The sequence below is a fragment of the Cryptotermes secundus genome, unplaced genomic scaffold (assembly GCF_002891405.2).
Source record: "Cryptotermes secundus unplaced genomic scaffold, Csec_1.0 scaffold209, whole genome shotgun sequence".
Lineage (NCBI taxonomy): Eukaryota > Metazoa > Arthropoda > Insecta > Blattodea > Kalotermitidae > Cryptotermes > Cryptotermes secundus.
This window is the reverse complement of record NW_019727789.1, coordinates 890,539-914,778: the sequence shown is the minus strand read 5'-3', so window position 1 is coordinate 914,778 and position 24,240 is coordinate 890,539. Positions and strand designations below refer to the sequence as shown.

Here is a 24,240-nt window from a genome sequence, read left to right as displayed (position 1 = left end):
ATTGTCCATTTTCTTTAAGCACCAAACTATGCATATTTAAATTTGGTGTGGAGGTAAAGTTGACACATTCATAACCTCAGAACAAGCTAGAGGTGAGTGAATAATTTCATGCTTAGCTGTACAGGGGAAATGCTGAAAGCTATATGAATGGCCCAATATTGTTATGAGCAACGTAGCAAAGACAATAGTTCTTAGATGCCTACTGATAATATAATCTAGTTTGCGGGCCTGTACTTTGTCACTTTACTGAACAATTACCAATGCCTTTACTCTTTTAGATACATACTTTTTTAAGTCAGATGATATGTCATTGAATGTATCCAAATGTTTTCATGAAGGTTCTCTTTGGAGTGCTCTCTGGAGCAATGAATATGGGCCTGACAACACCACATCTGGAAGCATTCTCACTTGCAAGAGGATCAGCAGCAGCCATCTTTGCAGTGCTGGATCATGTACCTGAAATTGACAGTCTTAGTAAAACTGGAGATAAGCCAGCAGGACTCATAGGTGACATCCAATTACAGGGAGTTCATTTTGAATACCCTGCAAGACCTGAAGTTAAGGTATGGATCATTTTCACTTCTTGTAATTTACAAAAAAACAGAAACCTTCATCACACTTCTGGCTGTACATATATTTATGGACTGATTTTTCAGTTTGCTGCTTGCCTGTCTCTGTGCACACTTTGCAGTTTCACTAAGAGTGCCTTTGACTATATTTTATGTTGCTGAAATTCTGTAAGAAAATAGTATTCATTTCAAGTCTGAAAAAATATTCTGTGACCAATGGTGAATTTACATAAAGGTTAAATAAGGCACAGTCTAGGGCCTGGAATTAGAAATACCAGAAACATGCAGCATATTCAGAACAGAATATCGGCTTTACCCAGTGTTCCTGCATACTACAGCAAGGAATATTGCAATGCAGTCTTGTACTGTAACATATTTTACAGAAATATGAATGACATAAAACGTATGTTATCATACTGGGTGATAAGCTCAAAGGTGCAGCATGTCCGAATCGGTGGTGTAACAAGGAGTGATATGAAGAAGGCCTACTCTATATTACGATTAGTTTATGAATATGTTTGATTCTCATCTGTATAACATGATCTTTCCATCGTGATCTATCTATCATTCAAATTAAATATTTTCATTTCTCCTCTGATTACTGTATTCCTAAGTATATCTGTTCTTCTATATCCTGTCACACTTTTTCAAAATTTCAATTAAGTGGTCTTTGTGTGCTTTCCCACTTACTTTTTAGAATTTTTAGGGTTCTGTTACATATGGCCATAGCTCTCTAAAGTTTCACTTTTGTATCCTTCCTGGCTTTCTTCTGCAGCTTTCTTCCAGTTGTGCCATATATTTGGTAAAAACAAATTTGGTTTTTATCTCTGGATCTTTATCATTTGTCACTGCAGTAATATATACTAAGTAACTGAAATTATTGACTTATTCAATTATTTGATATTGACAACCATGTTTGGTTTTATATGGCGAATCCCTTTAGAGTCAAGTCACCTTTGTTTTGGTTGTCATATGGGTTTTTATTATACTGTTGTAAATTACATTTTTTGGCTACATTACTTAGTCCACATACTGCCAGTTAAAAGTAATCATGGATATTGCAAAGGATTTTTCTTTCATGAATTTTCAAATGTTACCACTGTTAGTAGTTTGGTTAGGCAACCATAATAGTAATATTACTGCCACTGGATTGAAAATGTTAATCATAACAACTTCAGATGACTAATAATGCATTAGATTGTCAGTCTAGTGCTGAGTGTGTACTGATGCCTTGATGGTTGTAATGACATAGGTGTTACAAGGCCTCAATCTGACAGTGAAGAGTGGTGAGACAGTGGCTCTGGTTGGCAGCTCTGGATGTGGAAAGTCAACAATAATCCAGCTTGTACAGAGACTATATGATCCTTCGGAAGGAAAGGTACGAACAGAAACCATTCTTGTCCTTACATTTTCTCTTAAAATATGTTTTTCAGTTAACTGATGCTTATTCAGAGGACCAGTATTGTTGCTGTATTTGGCTTTTCTTAAGTAAATGACCAGTTATCTACTTTACTGTTAACCCAGTGGCTAATTTGTTAGAAATTTTAATCTCTGCATGCTCTTTCTTCACAAAGACAGACCTGTCCTCTCATCAGAGAGGGCACCCCACAAAAACATGACCATAACTGTCAAACAGTAATAAATATCTGGTCATGAGCTCCAGAAGGGGCTCGGCACCATGACTTACTGACTGACTGACCATCAGTCACCATGTGACCTTGAGTTTAGTTAGTTGAGAGTTGCCGTTGTGAGAAGTGAGAAGCTGGTATCTGAGTTCGAGTACAGTGTGGGAACTCAGAGGAAGGGGAACATCCGCTGTTGGAAGCCACTACCAAGCAGCGGCTAATAAAGGCTGAGAATACTTTATGTGTGCTGTAGTTACAGTGATCTTTAGAGTGCATAACTCAGTGAGACTGTTGTAGTTGTTTGCAGTTACGAGTGTAACTGTTCAGTAAATCCATTTGTCAATTCAAATCCTCTCTGTAGTCACTCAGTCAAGTGACAATATTTTAGTTTTATTTTTATTCTCAGTGAATAAGTTTCTTCTTCTCAAATGACTGATATTTACCATGTCTCTTTGTTTGCAACGGAATAAATTTCTTCTTGACCATGATATTTTCGCTATAAATAGCGATTTGTTATCTGTATATATCAATGGGTTATAGTAAAAAACTGTACGTAAAAAGACTCGATTAAATCCCTAATTAGTCCTACAGTTATGTATTTTAGGATACTAACTTAAATAAATTGAACTGAATTGAATTGAATTGAAAAAAATATAATTTCCATATTGAAGGCTACACATACAATATTACATAATTATTTTTTTATTGGAACTCTTATCTCATATCCATACGAGTATTTGTATGGAACTTAAAATAATGATCCTAAAATTATCTACATAGATAGAAATTAGACCAAATGCCCAGATCTTCTCTGGAAACAAAAGGAAATTTTCAGGATTCTTTTGTTTTAGCACCATTAATCCACACATTTTTCAGGTGTTACTGGATGGAGTGGATGTTAAACAACTGAATGTGGGCTGGTTGCGGAGTCACATTGGTGTGGTGGGACAAGAGCCTGTCTTGTTTGCAACAACTGTCAGAGAAAACATTCGATATGGGCGAGAAGATGCAACTCAACACGAGATAGAAGAAGTAGCACGAGAAGCCAATGCTCATGATTTCATTTCAAAATTACCTGAGGTATTTCTCTTTCATATTTTCCTCATAACTTCACTGAAGTTCTTTTCAATGAAGAAAATATCTATAGGACTTGAGGTTCTCACAGCATTGGTTATGAAGTGTTTCTTTATTCTAAAACATACTGCTGTGTAGTCCGGTAAATATCAAGTTCTGCTTGCTTCATACTGGTTTCTTGCTTGACTTACGCTTGAACCCTCAAGACAAAGGTGACTTGATGCTCCGAAAAGTCAGTTGACTTTCAACAGATTACACAGTGTTTTGTCACAGAAAATAAATCTCCTCAAGGAAATGAATAGTGTTTTAACTTTTGTCATTGGCCCAAAATGAGGATCTATTTTATCAACCAAGCATTTTCTTTTATAATCCAAAGCATGTCATGAAAATCTGCCAGAATAACAGATTTCACGTGTCAAATACTGAACTTCCCAAATACAAAGCAGAGATTCTAACTGTAGCAACACAATGTTTGGTGGAAAATTCATTATAAAAGATACGTGGAATCTTATAGAACTTAGTAAAATGACTGGCTGCAGATTGGATGACTGTAGTTCAGTTACTGGCAAGAATGGAATATTTATTATCACTACCACACGCAGAGTGGCTCAAGGGTTTGTTATCTAATACATACCACAGTCCCCATCTTTAGGATAAGGAAGCTGAAGCATGAAGCTGATCACTCATTTCAATCTAATGATAAAGGGAAAAAAATCTGATAATAAGTTTGCAGTTTATCTTGATGACTGATTTCACTAAAAGTTTTTAGCAAATTGCACTTAAATTGAAATATTTAGTTATGTTACCAGGGTTATGATACGTTGGTGGGAGAAAGAGGTACTCAGTTATCAGGAGGACAGAAGCAACGCATTGCAATAGCCAGAGCCCTGATTCGACGGCCAAATATTCTGCTTCTCGATGAGGCAACCTCAGCACTGGATCTGCACAGTGAAGCCAAGGTTCAGGCAGCTTTGGATCGTGCTTCCAAAGGGCGCACAACAATCATGGTGACACATCGGCTTTCAACTGTTAAAAATGCAGATCGTATTGTGTATATTTCTGGTGGACAAGTAAGTGAGGAATGATGAATAAAGATAACTGTTAAGTTGAAAATTGCCTTATTGAAGTAATTTATAGTGCATATTCTATGCTGACAAAATAGCTGGTGTGGAAATTTATGCTTTACGTTCAACAAATGTTTCACAGCAATCACTTGACAGAGATAGTTTGTTCATTTGATTTGGTTCATCCTGGACAAACTAGAAATATTATAAAAAGCTACTCAATTCCATCCAGTGCGACTGATAAAATGTTTCTTTCCTCCCTCCCCTTCTATCTTTCATTTTTGACATGTCTTGGTTCCAGAGACCATCTTCAGAAGGATTTATAAATTGAGGCAGAAACTACAATTACAATGTGTTTGGTCAATATTAATACATACACACATCATCATCACAATGCCATGAATATAAATTTGATACTCTAACAACTATAAAAACGTGCATGAATACATTAAAATATTTATAAATTATTATTATTAATATGTTTATAAGTGTGGTTTAAAAAAGATTTTGTTAAACCAAATTGGTTCTAAAAATTTTAACAAAATTTTTTTAAAACATGATGAAAAATGAGAAAAATGAGAGAACGATATTAGTAGTAGCTGTAGGAGTATTCACCATCATCATTGTGGTTGTGGTAGTCATGGTTGTAGTAATGATGGTTATGCTACTGGTGGTAGTGGTAGTGGAAGTAATTCATGCATTTGTTTACATTCTGTTACAATAGTAATATAGTGGGGAATCTCATATTTTATTTATTGCTTGTTAATATTCTGGCTGAAATCCCCATTTGTTGTATACATTAGGTAGTTAGTTTCATACAAGTCAAGGAGGATGAGGTGGGCAGGTCATGTAGCACGAATGGGGGAGACAAGGAATGCGTATAGGATATTGGTGGGAAAGCCAGAAGGAAAGAGACCACTGGGAAGACCAAGGCGTAGGTGGGCGGACAATATTAGAATGGATCTTAGAGAGATAGAATGGGATGAATTTGATAGATCTGGCTCAGGATAGGGACCAATTGAGGGCTCTTGTGAACGCGGTAATGAACCATCGGGTTCCATAGAATGCTGGGAAATTCTTGAGTAGCTGCAGAATTGGCGGCTCCTCCAGAAGGGCTCAGCTCCATGAGTAAGTAAGTAAGTAAGTAAGTTGTTGTTGTTGTTGTTGTTGTTGTTATTGGAGAAGGTGGATTTCCCCATGCACTTAGACCAGATATTGGTCCATTGTGTGTCCCCCTGTGATATTCTACCAGTCTCTATTCCCTACCGGTACTGGTGCGTGCCATCAGTCCCGACTCAGCCAGCCTCAGTTCGGCCTCTACTGGCTCAGCGGTATCTCGATGATTCCCCCATCTACCAGAGGCGTTAGAGACTACTGTTGGGCGGGAAATGTCCTGAATTTCGCTCAGAGGTCCCCTTGGGACATGAGGTTCTTTTACGTGCCATAAAGCTACAACATGGGACCCACGGCTTAAAGTCCCTCCCGGAGGACTTTTTACCTGAATTTTTCCGCCCTTAAAAATTCCACAACCTCCGCCAGGTTTGAACCCGTGTACCTTGAGTCATGAGGTGGGAACGTTGCCCCTAGACTACGGAGGCCGCTAAGTAAGTAACTTAGTTTTCATATTGTTTTTATGGTCCATGTGCTCAGACACTGTCCCAGTTATTACACATATACATATACACATATTTGTATATCAAAGAGCTCTTTCCACTATTCCAGCTTGCTTTCATTATTTCCTAGTAACACAACTGCAGGAAGGTTACAGAACAAACATTTACTATCACCTGCCAACCTTCTTCCTCATAGATTATTCCAATTTTCCAACATGAAGAAAAACTACCTAACTATCAAAATTACGAACATAACCATTAGAGATTAAACACGGTTTAATTACGGCATTAAGCTCTAAGCAAAAACAAAAGAACACAGAAGTGAGCATGCATATGTTGAGTGACTGTGACTTTTTCATAGTTGAGTAAAATTCATCCAGCATTATGATTTTCTTGAAACTCTTATGGCTGCTAAATATAACAGAAGCTGAACACCTCCACTGTCTTTTGTTGGCATGACTGCTGAGATATGCATGAACAGGCTCCAACCTACCTACCACAATGTCACTGTATTTGTTCTTGTTCTGGAACTTCTTGAAGTTGCTATATATATTCAACATTTCAGTTTTAATCAGACTTTTCTTTAATAACTATGCACCATCATCAGAATAACAACATAGGATTTATTATGAATCACTGCTCTTGCTTTAGCATACAATATTATATGTGTATTTAACTTTCTCTTCTAAATTGTGACATATTTTGATCTGATAAAAAAGTCTTTGAAATTTCATGTACACAAATTTTAGGTGGTGGAGCAGGGATCTCACAGTGAACTACTCGCCATTCAAGGTTACTATTATTCTCTAGTCACTGCTGACCCAACTATGACTCAAGGTAAGCCAATACTTCTTTCTGTAATTATCATACCTTCCTCTTTCAATGTTCTGAGTTATATTCTTCGTTTAAGTCATAATCAATGCTATGATTACTGTCTCTTATTCAACTTAAACTTCTTAATTTCAGTCAAAATTTTAAGTACAGCAATTGTGTGTACTGGAGTACCAGTAATCTTCCAGATTTGTGTTTGGGAGAAATATTGTTTGAAATTAACTATTTAAAGCACATTGATTATTACCTATAACACCTGTTTTAACAATAAAGGACTCAGACTTTTGGCCACAGAGTATTTTCATGGATTCCACATTATTCTGAAAATAAACAGTGATTTTTTTCGCAAAACAGCATTAACCAGTTGGTCTTTATGATACAGACACTGTATGTTTGCTCTGAAATATTAACAATATTTTTAAATATTATTTAAAAGAAATCTACACTTCAAAGAGTTCACCTGAAATAACATTCTTCCCAGAAACTGAGACAGATCAGTCATGCAATAACTAGCGTACAGGTTCTGAGACTAGGAATTCAATTTCTGGCAGAGGCAGTGTCCAGACTGGATCTAGATTACCCCCAGCCGCCCATCCATTGGGTACAGGGTACCTTTCCCAGCAATGAAGCAGCTGGGTCATAAACCTGATTGCTTACATCCATTTACTACCAGGTTAAGAATGTGGAGCTGTACTTCCACTCCCCCATGCGTCTTCATGGCTTCAAGATTAATTAAACACAAGGACAACATTACTCTTGACCTTCATTACAGGCTGTTCCCAACTGATGACACTAATATGTTCTTGAAAATTGCACTGTAAATCTAATTATCTTTAGGTGAATATCAATTTGCCATAAATTTGTATGTTATAAATTGATATACTTTCCAGGATCTCAGAAAATATGAACCAATCCTTATTTAGGCTATAAGTGAATTGTTTAAAAACAAATTAGTTATGTAAATTGTGTTATAAAAATTTTTAAGAATTCAGACTATCAGTAGATTAACCCCTAATATACTTACATTTTGATTGTCATTTTAGGAATTCAAGATGTCAAAAACTGTGTGAAAGCATGGATGAAATGCATCATACGAATAAATATCAACTAAAAATATTCAGAGGAAATGGATTTGGAACACTTAAAAACCTCAAATATCAGATGATAAATATCATCCGTGGTACAGAATCAGATGTTGATTTCAAGGTACCACTGTGCTATTGTCATATGTCTGGGTATGTCACAAGTCAGAAACAGTCTGTATATGGCCTGACTGTGGTCATACTTTTGGAGCTGAGAGCAGTTTCTGGCATCAGAAGCTAACAATTCTGACTGACAGTACTGGGTAGGGTTATAGAATTTTCTCTAGTGCCAGCTGTTATGTTCTCAGGGCCGAATTACCCATACAGGCCAGCTGATAAGACTGCAAAATTAAGATTTGTATAAATGGGTTAGGATGTTGGAAATCATTGAAATCCTGAGATATTTGATGTTATGGCGGTGGCTGTGAAGAATACTAACTTCTGGAATATGATATTGTAACGTGTTTAGCCACTGAAGACGGCGTTCAGATTGTTAATTGGTTTATTTAACAACCTACAAGTCATAACTACAATTAATTATAACACTGTTGCAGGGTTTCACACTTTATAACCCTATTCGCAATAATCTCTTCACACTGTTGCGGGGTTTCACACTTTATAACTCTATTCGCAATACTGTGTTCACTCTATCTTCAGTAGTCTACACATTTACAATAGGGGAGCTATGTATCACTGTATCACACACTCCCAATTACACAATTACACACACGTCCGGTTCTTCTTTCCACGACTGCTGCTATACTCCAACTGTGTCACTCCTGATCACACACTAACTTCCAACTCAACTCTAGCGGCTGGTAGAAGTTTAAAATGCCTGTAATCTTCTACTATACTACATAGCATCAAAAACGCCTGTAATCTTCTACTATACTACATAGCATCAAATCCAAGAAGATAGTACTCTTCATCATAATCTTGATTAAAATGGTGCAGGTAAAGATGGTGTTCATTCTATTATTACTTTAGACGATATTTCTCTGTCTAGAGTAATGTTTACATGTACAGAATATGTTCATTACGTTCTTGTACAGGTGCTGGAGATGGTGAGACTCAGCAGCAAGACAATGGGAATGCCAAAGGAATTCTAGACCTTCTTTCATCTAGACGACAGTCCACGCGTTCTCGAGCTGAAAGCAACAGGGACCAAGCAAAGACACCTCTCATAGAGGTGAGAGTATTCTCATTCTAAGGCCGCGCCATAGCTCAAGCAGTTAGTCGCTGGCTTCCCGGGTTCGATCCCGGGTCTGGTCAAGTGGGATTTGTGGTGGACAAAGTGGCGCTGGAGCAGGTTTTCTCCGAGTACTTCGGTTCCCCTGCCAATCTTCATTCCACCAATTGCTCCACAATCACCCTCACCTATCACCTGGAGCTGGTACAATAGGCCAGAAGTGGCCGCAGTACAAGGGACTTAGTCCCATCCCACTAGCAATAAAAAAAATCTCATTCTACATACTGATGTTGTAACTGCATAACAGAAACCAGAGTGTCAGCAGCACAAATCCGAACCCAATTACTGGACATTACCATGAAATAGTTCAGTTCAGATCACCACCTCAAACTTTATTGCCATTATCATCATAAACATCACCACCATGATCAACATTAACAACAACAAAATCACTGATATATTGGGTTTTTGGACTTCATCCATCATCCTGGTTTTTAAGATAACTAATAAAAACACGACGTTTCGGAAACTGGATCTGTTTCCGTCCTCAGGTGAAGGAAAACACCTGTTCCGTTGGGTCCGTTAGAAAGAGCTAGGCTCAATCACTGGACAAACCGATGTCAACAACAAAAACATTTTCACAGATAGGATCCAATGGCTGTTCCATTCCCTCTAAGATTTGCTTCATTCATTTTATTTTTTATTGCTCTTCTGACATACCAGTTTTCCTCACAGACCATAATTTAATATCCAGGGGATATGATTTTCTTCTGTCTTTTCAACATATTCACACCATTTATGTCTTTAGTTCATATGTATTTAAGGAAAACCATTTATTTGAATTCAATCTCTTGTTATTTTCTGTTACTGGCTGAACTCCAATCCATTTGAAGGACATGTCTTCTTAGTGGCTTATACTGTGTCATTTGAACATTTTTAAGTACTATATTTTTTATCTTTCTGTTATTGCACCATTTGTCCTCTCGAATTTTACGTGTATTAACTTACTCTCTTTAGCCAGACTTTTGAGTAACTAGATGTACTCACTTCATCTACTGTTTTATGCTCTCTTATCACTTTACTGACCTTGATATATTTTAGTATAATCCTCAGCCTTCTTTGGCCTATTAGAAGGCTGTCTTCTGCATGATTTCCCCACCAAACAGTATAATGGTCTTCAGTGTATTAAATAGTGTCTGCTATTCTGAACATGTTAAATGAATTAATGGTTTGTCTTGCATTGCAGGAAGAGCAGTATGATGCCCCACTGAGCCGAATCATTGCTCTCAACAAGCCAGAGTTGTTGCATGTCCTGGTTGGTTGCATTGCTGCCACTGCAGTTGGATGTGCTCTGCCACTGTTTGCAATCCTGTTTGGTGAGGTCTATGGAGTAAGTTCTACACTACTAAAAGACTTACACTTCAAAAGTGGGGGCATGTTATCAGGAACATTATCCATCAGTTTGTATGTGTGCATGGCTTTTCTCTTTGCTGGGAGCTAAAACTTCTATGTGATTCTTCATTGTTAATCACTCTATCGAAAGAGCCCATGAGTTGCTGTTAGGTAAATACCCATTTTGAATATTTTAAGAAAAGCTATTTTTAATTTAACACATCTGATATCAGCGGTGGCAGCTCTCTCTCAAGAGAATTCTCCGTCCTAGTGCCAGAAATATTACGTGAGTCCTTACTCACTTCTCCCAGGGAGAAGCCAGAACCGAAATTAAGTATTGTAGTTATTTGTTGACAGCATGATAAAATGTTTAAGGCTATTTATTTGGACTTTATCCAACATCTTAGTTTTTAATAAAAAACCATAACTTTTTCAAAATAGAACTCATTTATAAAACACTGTGGCCTTTAAATTAAAAACTAAGACAACTGACAAAGCCTAAAACAATAGCCGTAAACACTGAGACCAGAGATTTTTCTTCCTTCTTTCTCGCATTCAAAAAATGTTTAATTCAAAAGTATTTTGAAGGAGACTGTGGACCAGATATTCATATTTTATGAAGGATATGTTGAATATTACAGAGATGTGTTGTATGCTATAGCTTTAGTTAACAGTGCATATCTGATTTCTTGTGTATTATGTTTTACAGGAGTATCTGTTGCATATACAAAACAGTGGCTGTACTTTTAAGGAAATCAATTCATATCTCTACTTAAGTTTTGTTCTTTCAGTTTATGGGATATTTTAATATAATCCAACTGAAAACTGTTATTCTTTTTATGATTGAAAAGTAACTTACTCCATTTGGTAACTTGATGGCTCAGACGGCTTCTGTATAAGGCTTTTAGTTAGAATGAAAACTTGAATTGAAAAAAAAAACAGAATTAGTATATAAATGTAATATTGGTCACTGTTACTTATTGATAGGTACTGTCTATACAAGATCCAGAGGAGATACAAAGTGAAACCAATTGGTACTGCATCTTGTTTGTGGTGATTGGCGTTGTCACAGGACTTGGAATGTTTCTTCAGGTAATAAATATCAAATATTTTATTGCATTTTTCCTAATCTTCATATCTCCTTTCTTCCATGAAGATGGGAGCTTACAGCCAGTCCCATTTTGAGTTTTTAATTTATCAACTACCATCAATACTGTTCACATGAATTTTTAATTTAACCTTTAAACGCCGGACTTCGAAATAGTGGTAAACTTGAGCTGGCCGGAGTTTATTTAAATGCCCACTGCTGGTGCTCGTTTAAATGTCCGTTGCTCCCTTCCGTTTAAATGTCCGTTCCTGTTAGGCGGTTAATCAATTTTAAGCGTTGTGTTTAAAAATGCTGTATCTGGCACAATTTTTATGATAAATGGATGGTATTAACTTTGTTTATATCAGCAAAGAACATAGTGTCGCATATTATAACGGAAAATTTGAAATTTTTAATACAAAGTGTTATACTCTATTTTCAATTTTTTGTGTTTTAATTTTGATGCGTACTGCAAAAATTGTTTCCCAGTTCTTCACAGAGTTGTTCTGCATTATAAATTCATTTCTGTTTGTAACACTTGACAAGTTTTAGCAGTCCCTGGTGTCATAAAACAGATGGAAGCAATAAAATCATTTGGTCTTCTGCTAGCACTGCTTACACCCTTCGGATTTTCGAATCTTTGACTGAAGGTCAGAAGAATGAAAGAATGGCTATTCAAGAGAAAGCTAGAGGGGTCCCTTCTTCAGTGCTAAAACCTTCCGTTAGAACTGCAAAAGCTTATTGCCCCTTCTATTTGAGTGAACAGACAGCTGCATCGTGGCTGAGATACAGAGCGCGATCTGTTTTGTGTGCGTTCGTAGTGAAATTGAATACGGTAGTTTTATTTGAAACTGTATATACATCAAGCAGGTAACAACAAAAAAGGTATGTACATCAAATTTTACAATATATTTTTAACATACCTATCTGCAGAATCTGCAATAAAATTACTGGATCGTGGATAAGTTTTGGCATAACTCATACGTATATTTTTATTTGCTGTTGTTCAGTTAGGTATTATTTTAATTCCTCTATTAGGGTTTTACTCAAGTCTGTCTGGTAATTACTACATTTGAAAATAAATACTGAGGAATGTGCATGCGCTTCTACTAGCGGCCTGTGCGCGCGCTTCCACTAGCGGAGTTTAAATGCCTGACTGGACAAAACGGGGTACTTTGGCCACGACGACCTTACTCATGACTGGCACAAACTGGGCACTTCGGCACTTAAAGGTGGGACAATGTGGTTTACTGAGCAGGTGTCTGTATTAGTAAAAATCCTGACTTATATTCAAGAGGTATCTGGTTCAAATCTTAATTGTTTTTTCATTCTTTTCATTAAGATAGCAACATCATACACATTGCAACTCAAGTGAGTGTTGACTATAATCTTCCCATTCAATTTCATGCATTATTGAAGCATCTTAGCTAGGACACCAGCTGTCCTGACTGAGAAGATTAATGAATTTTCTTAGTCCCTCTAGGCAAATACCAGAACAGTACCTCAGATTATGCCTTGGCTGCTTCCTTCCACATCCTTGCCAATTCATTATTCATTGACCATCCTACCATTCAGTGCTATCTAGTCAGAGTTACTAGCAGCATCACTAAATAAATCATAAATAAATACAAAACAATATTGTTAAATAACTGAAGACTCACTCAATGATGGGACAGGTTTCTATGAACTCAATGATGAAATTTCAAGGTTTTGAATAATATTCAGCTGAATAATTATCAGTTGCTTAGAAAAGAAAGTCAGTGCACAATATGTCTGACACTGGGATTTATGGTGTTTAGTTTTACATATATTTATTTATTTATATCATTCATCACATCATAATTAAATTATGAAACATACAATATAGATGTATGAGGTAGTTTATGTTGATAATATTTTCAATACAACTGCTTTCTTGGAAAATATTATGAAATATGAATTTAGGACAAACTTTTCCCCTCTTATTAATATTTCACTGTTATGTGAATAATGACTGGTATATGTTAAATGTTAATAATTTTATATCACTGAAATAAGTTGTTTTCCTCAAAACTGTTATTTGAACACTGTGAATATGCAGTACAGTATTACTAGCAGCTTCAATGCCTTTACAGATGCACTTATTCAGTTTGGCTGGAGTTCGCCTCACAGCACGTCTGCGGGTGGCAGCATTCAGTGCAATATTACGACAAGAAATCGGCTGGTTTGATGATGAAAAGAACAGTGTTGGGACACTTTGTGCCAGACTTTCTGGGGATGCAGCAAGTGTGCAAGGGGTGAGTGAATGGTTAAAAACGTTCTACATTGTAAAGCTGATTTTAATAAGAGCTTTCATATGTTGTACTGACATAATTTGAGTATTCTGTGTGGAAGTCCTAATATCTGCATAGTCTCTCAAGTGTAGAACATTGGGGTTGTTGGGAGCCCAGGATTTACATTTTGTGGTAAGGAAAATTTCAGTTCCTCATTTCAGTATATTCAGTTTTGATAGAAGACAGTAAGTATTTAAACAATTTTATCTAGGCTTTTATCTACATGGGGGCACACGGTAGCGTAGTTGGTTGAGGGGCTATGCTACAAGCCGGAAGGTCACAGGTTCAAGTCCCAATGAGGTCATTGGATTTTTTCAATTGACCTAATCCTTCTGGCCACACTATGGCCCTGGGGTCGACTCAGCCTCTAACAGAAATGAGTACCAGGAATTAATTAATTAATTTTCCTGGGGAGTAAAGCACGGCCAGCATGTAAGGCTGACAACCTTACCACCATCTTTGAAACGACTGTCTAGATAATGTGGGACCCTCACAACACTACGGGCATTCATGGCCTGTTACAGGGATAGCTTTACTTCTTTTTTACTTTTTACTTTTATCTACAGTTATTTTAAAATTTGCCCATGGTCCCTAGACTGAACAAAATCAAACAGTGTCTGTTATGACACATTTTGTGAAACATTAAATTTCAATTCTGTAATAAAATGTAATGGAATGCAATCAGTAGACGTTATACACTTAAAAACAGTTAAAAGCTGCACATGACTAGACAATATTAAGAACGAAGATATTATTTTTACTTTATTTTTACTTTTTTTAATTTTTTACTTTTATCTACAGTTATTTTAAAATTTGCCCATGGTCCCTAGACTGAACAAAATCAAACAGTGTCTGTTATGACACATTCTGTGAAACATTAAATTTCAATTCTGTAATAAAATGTAATGGAATGCAATCAGTAGACGTTATACACTTAAAAACAGTTAAAAGCTGCACATGACTAGACAATATTAAGAACGAAGATATTATTTTTACTTTATTTTTACTTTTTTTAATTTTTTACTTTTATCTACAGTTATTTTAAAATTTGCCCATGGTCCCTAGACTGAACAAAATCAAACAGTGTCTGTTATGACACATTCTGTGAAACATTAAATTTCAATTCTGTAATAAAATGTAATGGAATGCAATCAGTAGACGTTATATACTTAAAAACAGTTAAAAGCTGCACATGACTAGACAATATTAAGAATGAAGATATTAAGAAATAACTGAAAATACAATCAAAACAAAATACAAGGGCTATTAGGAAAGTATTGAAAATTCAAACAATATAAAATACAAGGGCTATTCAGAAAGTACAATCCAGTGAGCTGTTATCAGAACAAAAAAAAATGATAATTTTTTTATTATATATAAAAAGATGTACATATTTAAGCTACTCCTCATCATAGTCACTACCAGAATTGAGGTACTTGTATCGGGAAATAAGTTTTGGTATGCCTCTGTCAAAGAAGCTCAACCACCACACCTTCCATCAACTCATTATTGTTGAAACACTGTGATCGCAACCAGTTCTTCAGGTAAGTAAGCAGCTGTTATTCTCTTGGAATGAGATCAGGGTTGTAAGGAGGGTGGTCAAACAACTCCCAGTTGAAATTCTCTAGCCTGCTCGAGTGCAAGCAACTGTATGCAGACATGAATTGCAATGGAGAAGAACTACATTGGATGTCAGCATTCCATGCCTTTTGTTCTGAATGGCCCTACACAATTTTTTAGTGTTTCGCAATACACTTGTTGTCCCATGTTGCATGAGTTCCCCCACCAGAACTCCCTTCCTGTCCCAGGAAGGGACACAAATGTGTATGCATCCACTGCTTTAACTGCTCTTTGGTTTCAACGTTTCACAACCCAGGTTTCATCACCTCTGACAATTTGATAGAGAAGTTCATCACCATCTTTGTGGTATTACTCTAAAAAGTCCAACCCAAAGGCATTCACTGCGTTTTGTGTGCCCCTGTGAGCATTTTCAGAACCAATCTTACACAAAACATGTGATATCTTAGCATAGCTGTGATAATCTCTTACAGAACATGTGAGAAATTTGTGGAAATTCACATGAAAGTTCCGCAATTCTTTCTTTCTTTCCCCCCCCCCCACACAACTTTGAACAAGATCACTCACTCACTATAGATGGCAAGGTGGCCACTTCGCTCTTCATTGAGAAAAACATTCTACACCATTGTTGTACAGTTGCTTCACTAATTACATATTTCGCCAAATTTACCTGGCTCATATGTATATCCATATTATGTCTAGTATTTACTTCATAGCGATCCCTATTTGTATCAAATATTTCTCTATTTTTACTACAAACATCAGCAGAGAGTATATATACTGTGATCTTAAAGGAAACATATTCATATTCCTAAACTGTTCTCTGCATGACTTTCTGTAGCCACATCCTTTTATTATTCTTATAACTCTCTTTCTATCTTAAAAACTCTTTCTGCATGTGTTGAGTTACCCCAAAACATTACTCCATATGTCATAACAGAATGGAAGTATGAATAATAAACACTTTTTAATGTTTTTACAGACACCACTGGTTTTACATTTCTTATCATATAACAAGCTGTATTTAATTTCTTTATTATCTCATCTACATGTCTATCCCAAGTTATATCATTTTGGATAGTCAGGCCAAGATATTTTATGTGATTGTTGCAGGCCACAGGATCTCGGATTGCAGTAATCTTACAATCAACTTCAACTCTCATAATTGGAATTGTACTATCATTATTCTACTCTTGGAGGGTGACCCTTCTCTCTGCAGTAATGGTTCCAGTTGTGTTTGCAGGAGTATTCTTGGAGGCAAGATTCATGCTTGGACATGGATTAAAAGAGAAAACTGCAATTGAGGCAGCAACAAAGGTACAAGGACACTGGTACTGCCAATTTGTCAATTTGCTTATTATTGCTTATAGAAATGTGTGTTCTAAGTTAGATGAGAAAACAATTATCAGAATGCACTTACCAATAATTATATTGTTGTTGTCATAACTGTCAATTCATAACACCACTATTGTTCTCAAATTCGTCATTTTCTACACATACTCGTACATACATTTATGTATTAATGAAGGATACAATTTAAAAGCAAGACATGAAGGAAGTTATGAAGTTTGAAACTAGAATGAAAATTGTTGTCTTCTTGAATGTGACACATGTAGTCTGGTATATATTTACCAGCATTTCAGAGTAACCTCCTCCCACCATCTTCAGGATGGAAGAGATCAGTGGAACAGGTTCCTCTGAAACATTATTAAATATCTACCGGACTACATGGCATTACATCCTGCAAGACAGTAACTTTTGTAGCCACATCTGTGAAAACCTCAAATCTAACTACATTAAAAGTTTGTCAAATTGAAGTTACAATGGTATAGACAGGTATTATGCATGAACAACATTAAGATGCAATTTAATTTCTACCCACCAACTGTGACTTATCCCTTTAGAACAGCATAATACACTCTTGAGAAGACATGGTACAATGGTAATACACAGGCCGCGCCATAGCTCAGGCGGTTAGTCGCTGGCTTCCCACCATGGTAGCCCTGGTTCGATCCTGGGTCTGGTTAAGTGGGATATGTGGTGGAAAAAGTGGCACAGGGGCGGCCTTTCTCTGAGTACTTCGGTTTCCCCTGCCAATCATCATTCCACCGAATTCTCATCATCATAATCATCTTGGGCAGGTAAAATAGGCCAATCAGTGGCTGCCGGGCCGAGTGGACCCAGTTTTGACTCCACCCCCCACTAAGCGAATTAAAAAAAAATAATGGTAACATATGTGCTCAGTGGGTTAGACAGAGATTATGTTCAGATTGCAGTGGAAGCCATAGGCAACATTCGCACCGTGGCAAGCTTGTGTGGCGAGCAGCTCTTCTTAGATCAATACCTGGTTGAATTGCGTTTAGCACAACAGGCTGCCCGACGTAAAACTGGGCTACGAGGTGCTGTTTTCTCTCTTGGGCAGACAGCATGGTTCTATGGGTATGGACTGAGTCTCTATTATGGTGGATATCTGGTTGCCACTGAGGGTCTACCTTACAAGGATATAATCAAGTAAGCATATAATTTCTACTAAAGCAAAGATCCTCACGTATGTCCATACTGCCATGCAGTCACAGCAGTTCTTGATTCTAGTCATGAGCTAATTTCTCACTTATACAAACAAAAACACAAGCAGTTAGATTTACTTCCTTGTTGAATGCTTATATTTTCTGTATCTTAATGATATGAGCCCATTTAATTTAAATGTGTTTTGACACTTTGCATACCACAAGCCTATTAAATTGACTTAGGGTACTTATATTAAAATTGCCACAGCTGAAGACACTGGCTGGTTGTGAATCAATTATTACAGCATTCCTGTCAATAGATGGTATCAAATGTGATGTACCAATGTTTTGAGGAATGAACAAGTTTCCACATGATCTATACCTGTGTGGCTATTTAAAGGTCATTTGAGGAAACAATGTGGGTTTTTCTGTGCTATTTCCTTCACCCCCATGCACCTTTGGCTTTTCTAGCAGATATTTTTGTGAAAGATTGACAAATAAATAGGTTAAATACCTCATGTTAAAATATTAAGTGTAGCAAGCAACATTTAGCTTCACTGCGTTCTACTGTGTTAGGTGCAGCAAAGTGTAAGGTCTCCTTTTCCAGTCCTCCTGTGTGTGTGTGTGTGTGTGTGTGTGTGTGTGTGTGTGTGTGCATTCACGCATACAATTGCACACACTAAAGAAGAATACAGACCGTTTCGCGACTTTAGGGCATAACTGCAGGAGGTGATTTCCTAGGTCTTTGTGATCAAAAAAGTTCATATAAACATGTGTCCAATTTTGGAGAGTTACAAAGTTATGACCGTTTTAAACTCAGAATAGAAGGTAATGATTACTGACAATAAACGGAACAAAATAATAAACCAGCATAATACATGATACGTTTAAAGTATGAATGTAAAGATAACTTCCTGAAATTACCTTTAATTTGAATTTATTGGTGCTTAAAGCTGATTTTCGAAAATGCCACCACCGGCCGCAACACAGGCTGCCACTCAGTTGTGAACCGTGCCGGACATACCAACCCACCCCACCTTAGGTACCTCTGAAGTGTCGAGATAACGAGAACGCTCTGTCTGTAGCTGGCTAAAAATAGTGACCCACCAGATGATAGACACGGTTCACACAAGGGCGTGTATGGGCATGAAAAAACGGTCATAACTCCATAACCGTCCAAAATCGGACACATGTTTATATGAACTTTTCTGATCACAAAGACCTAGGAAATCACCTCCTGCAGTTATGCCCTAAAGTCATGAAACATCCTGTATACTGACGATAACATTTAGACATAAGAGGGAAAATCAGCATAATAACAAGTTTCATAATTTATCCATTTATGCTAAATAAGAGCATATCAAGGATGTGATGTGGATGAGGCATGTAGAATTCATGGGAGAGAGGATAATTTAATGTAAATTTTAAGATGGGAAACTGAAAGCAAAAACAAAATCAAAGGCAAGGACAGTATTAAAATGGATCTTAGAGAAATAGTATTTGGAAGTGTGGGCTACATTTATCTGACTCATGACAAAGACCAGGGTCTCTCAACTGCTGGGCTGCGGCATCAATTATAACAAAAAGAATTTACTGGGCCGCAGTCTTACAAGGTTGAGAACCACTGATACAGACCAGTTATGAACTCTGGAATCCTATTAAAGGCATGGAAATTCTTGACCAGCAGTTATTAGTTACTGCCTGGTAACATGCCATTTAAGTATAACTGAAGCACAGACAACTACTTGCATACATCCATACCAACGTAGCATGAACACTTCCACTTTTTAAGGCTAAACATAATGTTTCACAAACAGGATATCAGAAGCCCTCATATTTGGAGCATGGATGTTGGGCCAAACACTTGCATTTGTTCCAAACTATAATGCTGCCAAGAGCGCAGCTGGACGGCTATTTTATCTTGTGGACAGGAAGCCTTGTATTTCCTCACCAGATGAGAATGCAAATGAATTGGTAAGTATGTTTGGATCAGAACTTCATATTATTATCTCTATATAAATAAACATATTCTACATACACCATTTTAATTTAAGATATTTTAGTTAACAGTAGAATGTTAAATAGACTTTTTACTTTAAAACTGCTATGTATTTGACATTATGAAAAGTTTCTTTATATTATGAGAATATTGTGAGCTCAGTCAGTATAGTGACTAGGGTACAGGCAAGATGACCAAAGAATCTAGGCTTGATTGTCATCAAAGGGAAAAGTTTTATCTCTTTACCATCACCTCCAGACTGAACTTGGGCCATGTGCCCCAGGCACTCTTTCCTTGAAACTGGGCCATATATGTGGCCACTCAGCTCCATGTAGTGCCAAGGTTAGGAATTTAGAGAGCTGTGCCTTCACACTTCATACACCTTTATGGCATGATGTTGATGGTAGAGATTAAGTTATTTGTACACTAAATTAAACACCGCATCATGAAGATGTATGGGGGAATGTAAGGAAAGCTTCATCATTCTTATCCTCAGCTACAGACAGAGGTGAATGATCAGCTTTGCCTGCATCTGTTACTGTTTAGGAAATAGCCCATGGAATCCATTATAAAGTAGGCTTGATCATCCAGCCCATAGCCTAGTTCCTATAGTGACCAAACTCTCCTGAATTAAACAGGATATTTTATCATTTTTATCTTCACCTTTCATCCAGAAAGCTGCAGGCAGCATTGAATATTCAGAAGTGAAGTTCAAATATCCAACAAGACCTGAAGTGTCTGTCTTGCGAGGACTGGACCTGTTGATAAGTCCAGGACAGATGGTGGCTCTCGTGGGACCTAGTGGATGTGGTAAATCAACTTGCATTCAGTTGCTGCAGCGGTTCTATGAGCCCTCTCTTGGGACTGTGGTGTGTATTCTTCAGACTTACCTAAGTCACATTTTAGTTTGATTCTGAAGACAACAAAATCTGTAACACAGCATTCATGTTAAATCCTTAATGGATTTAATGTAACTGTATGTACTGCCTGTTTTAACATTCAATTTCTCTGTGTTTTGCCCATACTTATGTGTTATTTATGGTTCCCATAAGAAACAGCATTTATTTTATTATATACAAAAAATACATACTTACATACTTAGGCTACTTCTCGACAAAGTCACCAGCGGAATTGAGGCACTTGTGATATTAGAGAGTAAGTTATTTTAAGCCTGTGTCAAAGATGTATGCCGCCTGTGAGCTCAGCCATGTTTTCACACCTTCCATTAACTCCTCATTATTGTTGAAGCACTGTGATCCCAACAAGTTCTTCAGGTAGGTAAACAGGTGGTAGTTTTTCAGTGTGACATCAGGGCTGAGGGTGATCAAACAACTCCCAGTTGAAATACTCCCACAGTGCTTGAGTGTGAGCAGCCCTATGCAGATGCAAATCGTCATAAAGGAGCACTACATTGGGTGTCAGCATTCCACGCCTTTTGTTCTTAATGGTCCTATGCAGTTTTTTTAGTGTTTTGCAATACACTTGTGGTCCCTTGTTGCATGAATTCCACCACCAGCACTCCTTTCTTAGCTTTTCTAATCAGTGTAGTACAACTGGAATTTAACTAATGCTACAACTTTAATTCTTCAGAGTATTCAGGAGAAAAATATAGCTTCAGTGCCACTTGACTGTCTCCGGGCTCAGATGGGTATAGTGTCACAAGAGCCTGTACTCTTTGACCGCACAATTGCTGAGAATATAGCCTATGGTGACAACAGTCGTGAGGTTCCAATGGAAGAGATAATTGAGGCTGCTAAGAAAGCCAACATCCATAGCTTCATTTCTTCACTTCCTTTGGTAAGAACTTAAATTCAGACATTTTATTTCAAGATGGCAGTAAGTACTCAATAGATAGAAACTAATTTTAAAATAGACGTCTGCAAATATGGTGTTGCATACATACTGTGCACCGCAACTTCCAGATTATTAGATGCAACAAGCAAAAAATTTGTTCCCCTTCATAAAGGAGGAGATTGAATCAATATAGTTCCAGTTGCATTTTTATTTTTACTACCTTTTTTTTTTTATTTAATCTATTTGAAAAATGAAGAATTGCCTGATCAGAGGAAGGAGTCTGTTGTTGTACCAGTTCACAAGAAGGGTGATAGAACTGACTGTAGTAATTATTGGGGGATATCACTGCTATCAATTTCATACAAAATTTTTCCAATATTCTACTCTCAAGGTTAAATCCATATATAGATGAAATTATTGGGGTTCACCAGTGTAAGTTTTGATGTAACAAATCTTTTGCAGTCGTCAGATACTAGAGAAAAAATGGGAATACAATGAGACAGTATATCAGCTTTTCATAGACTTCAAGAACGCCTATGATTCAATTTGGAGGGAAGTATTGTACAATATTCTCATAGGTTTTGGAGTACCCATGAAACTATTTAGGCTGACTAAAATGTGTTTAAATGAAACTTATAATAAAGTCCATATTGGTAAATATTTGTCTGATAATTTCCCTATTCGGAATGGTCTAAAACAAGGAGACGCTTTATCACTACCGATTTTCAGCTTTACTTTAGAATATGTAATTAGGAAGGCCCAGGAAAACCAGGTGGGACTGAAATTAAGTAGGACACATCAGCTGTTGGTCAGTGCCGGTGATGTGAATCTACTGGGTCATAATAAAGAATAATAATAATAATAAAGAAAAACATACAAACTTTACTTCATGCAAGTAACGAGGTTGCTGTAGAAGTAAATGAAGAGAAAACTAAGTATATGTTTCTGTCTCATCACCAGAAAGCAAGGAAAATCATGACAGATGTTTTGAAAATGTGGCACAATTCAGATATTTGGGAACGACAGTAACAAATCAAAACTTGATTCAGGAGAAAATCAAGAGCAGACTGAATCTGCATTATGCTTGCTACCATTCAGTACAGAAGCTCTTTCCTTCTTGTCTACTGTCTAAAAATGTAAAAATTAGAATATACAAAACTATGATTTTGCCTTTGGCTCTGTGTGGATGTGAAACTTCGTCTCTCACATTCAGAGAGGAACAGAGACTGAGGGTGTTTGAGAACAGGGTGCTGAGGAGAATATTTGGACCGCTGAGGGATGAAATGGTAGGAGGCTTGAGAAAACTGCATAATGAGGAGATTCATTACTTGTACTCTTTGCCATGTATAATTAGAATGATCAAGTCAAGGAGAATGAGATGATTAAGGAATATAGCATGTATGGGTGGAAAGAGGAATGCATATGGGATGATGATTGGAAAGCCATGGGGAAAAATACCCGTAGGAAGACCTAGATGTAGGCGGGAGGATAATATTAAAATGGATCTTACAGAGATAGGATGGGGTGGTATAGACTGGAGTGATCTGGCTGAGGATAGAGACCAGAGGAGGGTTCTTGTGAACACACTAATGAACCTTTGGGTTCCATAAAATGTTACGAAATTCTTGAGTAGCTGCACAACTGGCAGCTTTTGAGAATGGCTCAGCTCCATGAAGTTAGTTATTTTTTAACAATACTAAATCACAAAATATAGAAACTGTAAATATTAGAAAACAAACCTGTTCTGGACTGCAATGTATTCTACTGAAAAGTCTGTGGTTAAAGAATATTGGTGGAGTAGGGCTCCATGCTGCATGGAATCCTTGTTTAAATTTACTTTCTGCCTCAATTGCTGAGACTCAGGAAATGTGTCATGATATTATGAATTAACACTCTGTACATATCATTAACATTTTACTGTCATTGAAAATTATGGTTTCCCTTGAGAGATCTAAGCCCTACATAAATTAATTCAAATGATAAAACATGTATTTTATGTATAGTTTCTTCCAATGTTTCGTAATTGTTCTTCAGGATAAGCCTACAGGTGAGTCTCATTATATGTAGGGGTTGCATTCATAAAAATCGCAGTGGATATCAGAAATAAATTTAGAAGATTATTGCAAAGACCAGGATCTGGAAGCATGTGCTCTAAAGTTAGACTCTCCTTTTTCTAATATTTGTATACTGACTTTATATAGAGCCCCATCTGGAAACTTTGATCACTTTATAAATAGATTAGAAACCATCCTAAATGTACTGCATAGTTCAAAAGTTGAATTTATAATTTGTGGTGATATAAATATAAACTATCTCATCGACAGTAATAGGAAACTAAATTTAGACTCTTTGTTATCATCTTACAATCTCTCCAGTACTGTTAACTTTCCCACAAGAGTTCAAAATAATTCTAGTTCAGCGATAGATAATATATTCATTGATAACTCAAAATTAAGAGACTATACTGTAGGACCCTTTATAAATGGCTTATCCGATCATGATGCTCAACTCATAGAAATAAATA

At 36.8% G+C, this 24,240-nt stretch overlaps 1 protein-coding gene across 4 annotated transcripts in view; it reads left to right on the top strand.

The window, feature by feature from the left end:
• Positions 1-24,240, top strand: part of LOC111864967 (multidrug resistance protein homolog 49) — a 47,281-nt gene that overhangs the window by 18,234 nt on the left and 4,807 nt on the right. For 3 of the 4 annotated variants that reach the window (XM_033751641.1, XM_033751642.1, XM_033751643.1), the window contains 14 exons: positions 339-563; positions 1,822-1,947; positions 3,071-3,274; positions 4,066-4,338; positions 6,695-6,782; positions 8,911-9,047; positions 10,294-10,437; positions 11,427-11,531; positions 13,641-13,802; positions 16,530-16,733; positions 17,686-17,927; positions 19,741-19,897; positions 20,597-20,791; positions 21,513-21,719. In XM_033751641.1, the coding sequence (XP_033607532.1) occupies positions 339-563; positions 1,822-1,947; positions 3,071-3,274; positions 4,066-4,338; positions 6,695-6,782; positions 8,911-9,047; positions 10,294-10,437; positions 11,427-11,531; positions 13,641-13,802; positions 16,530-16,733; positions 17,686-17,927; positions 19,741-19,897; positions 20,597-20,791; positions 21,513-21,719 (2,469 nt within the window). The remainder of the gene's footprint in view (positions 1-338; positions 564-1,821; positions 1,948-3,070; positions 3,275-4,065; positions 4,339-6,694; positions 6,783-8,910; positions 9,048-10,293; positions 10,438-11,426; positions 11,532-13,640; positions 13,803-16,529; positions 16,734-17,685; positions 17,928-19,740; positions 19,898-20,596; positions 20,792-21,512; positions 21,720-24,240) is intronic. The other variant, XM_023852619.2, reaches the window with a different exon arrangement.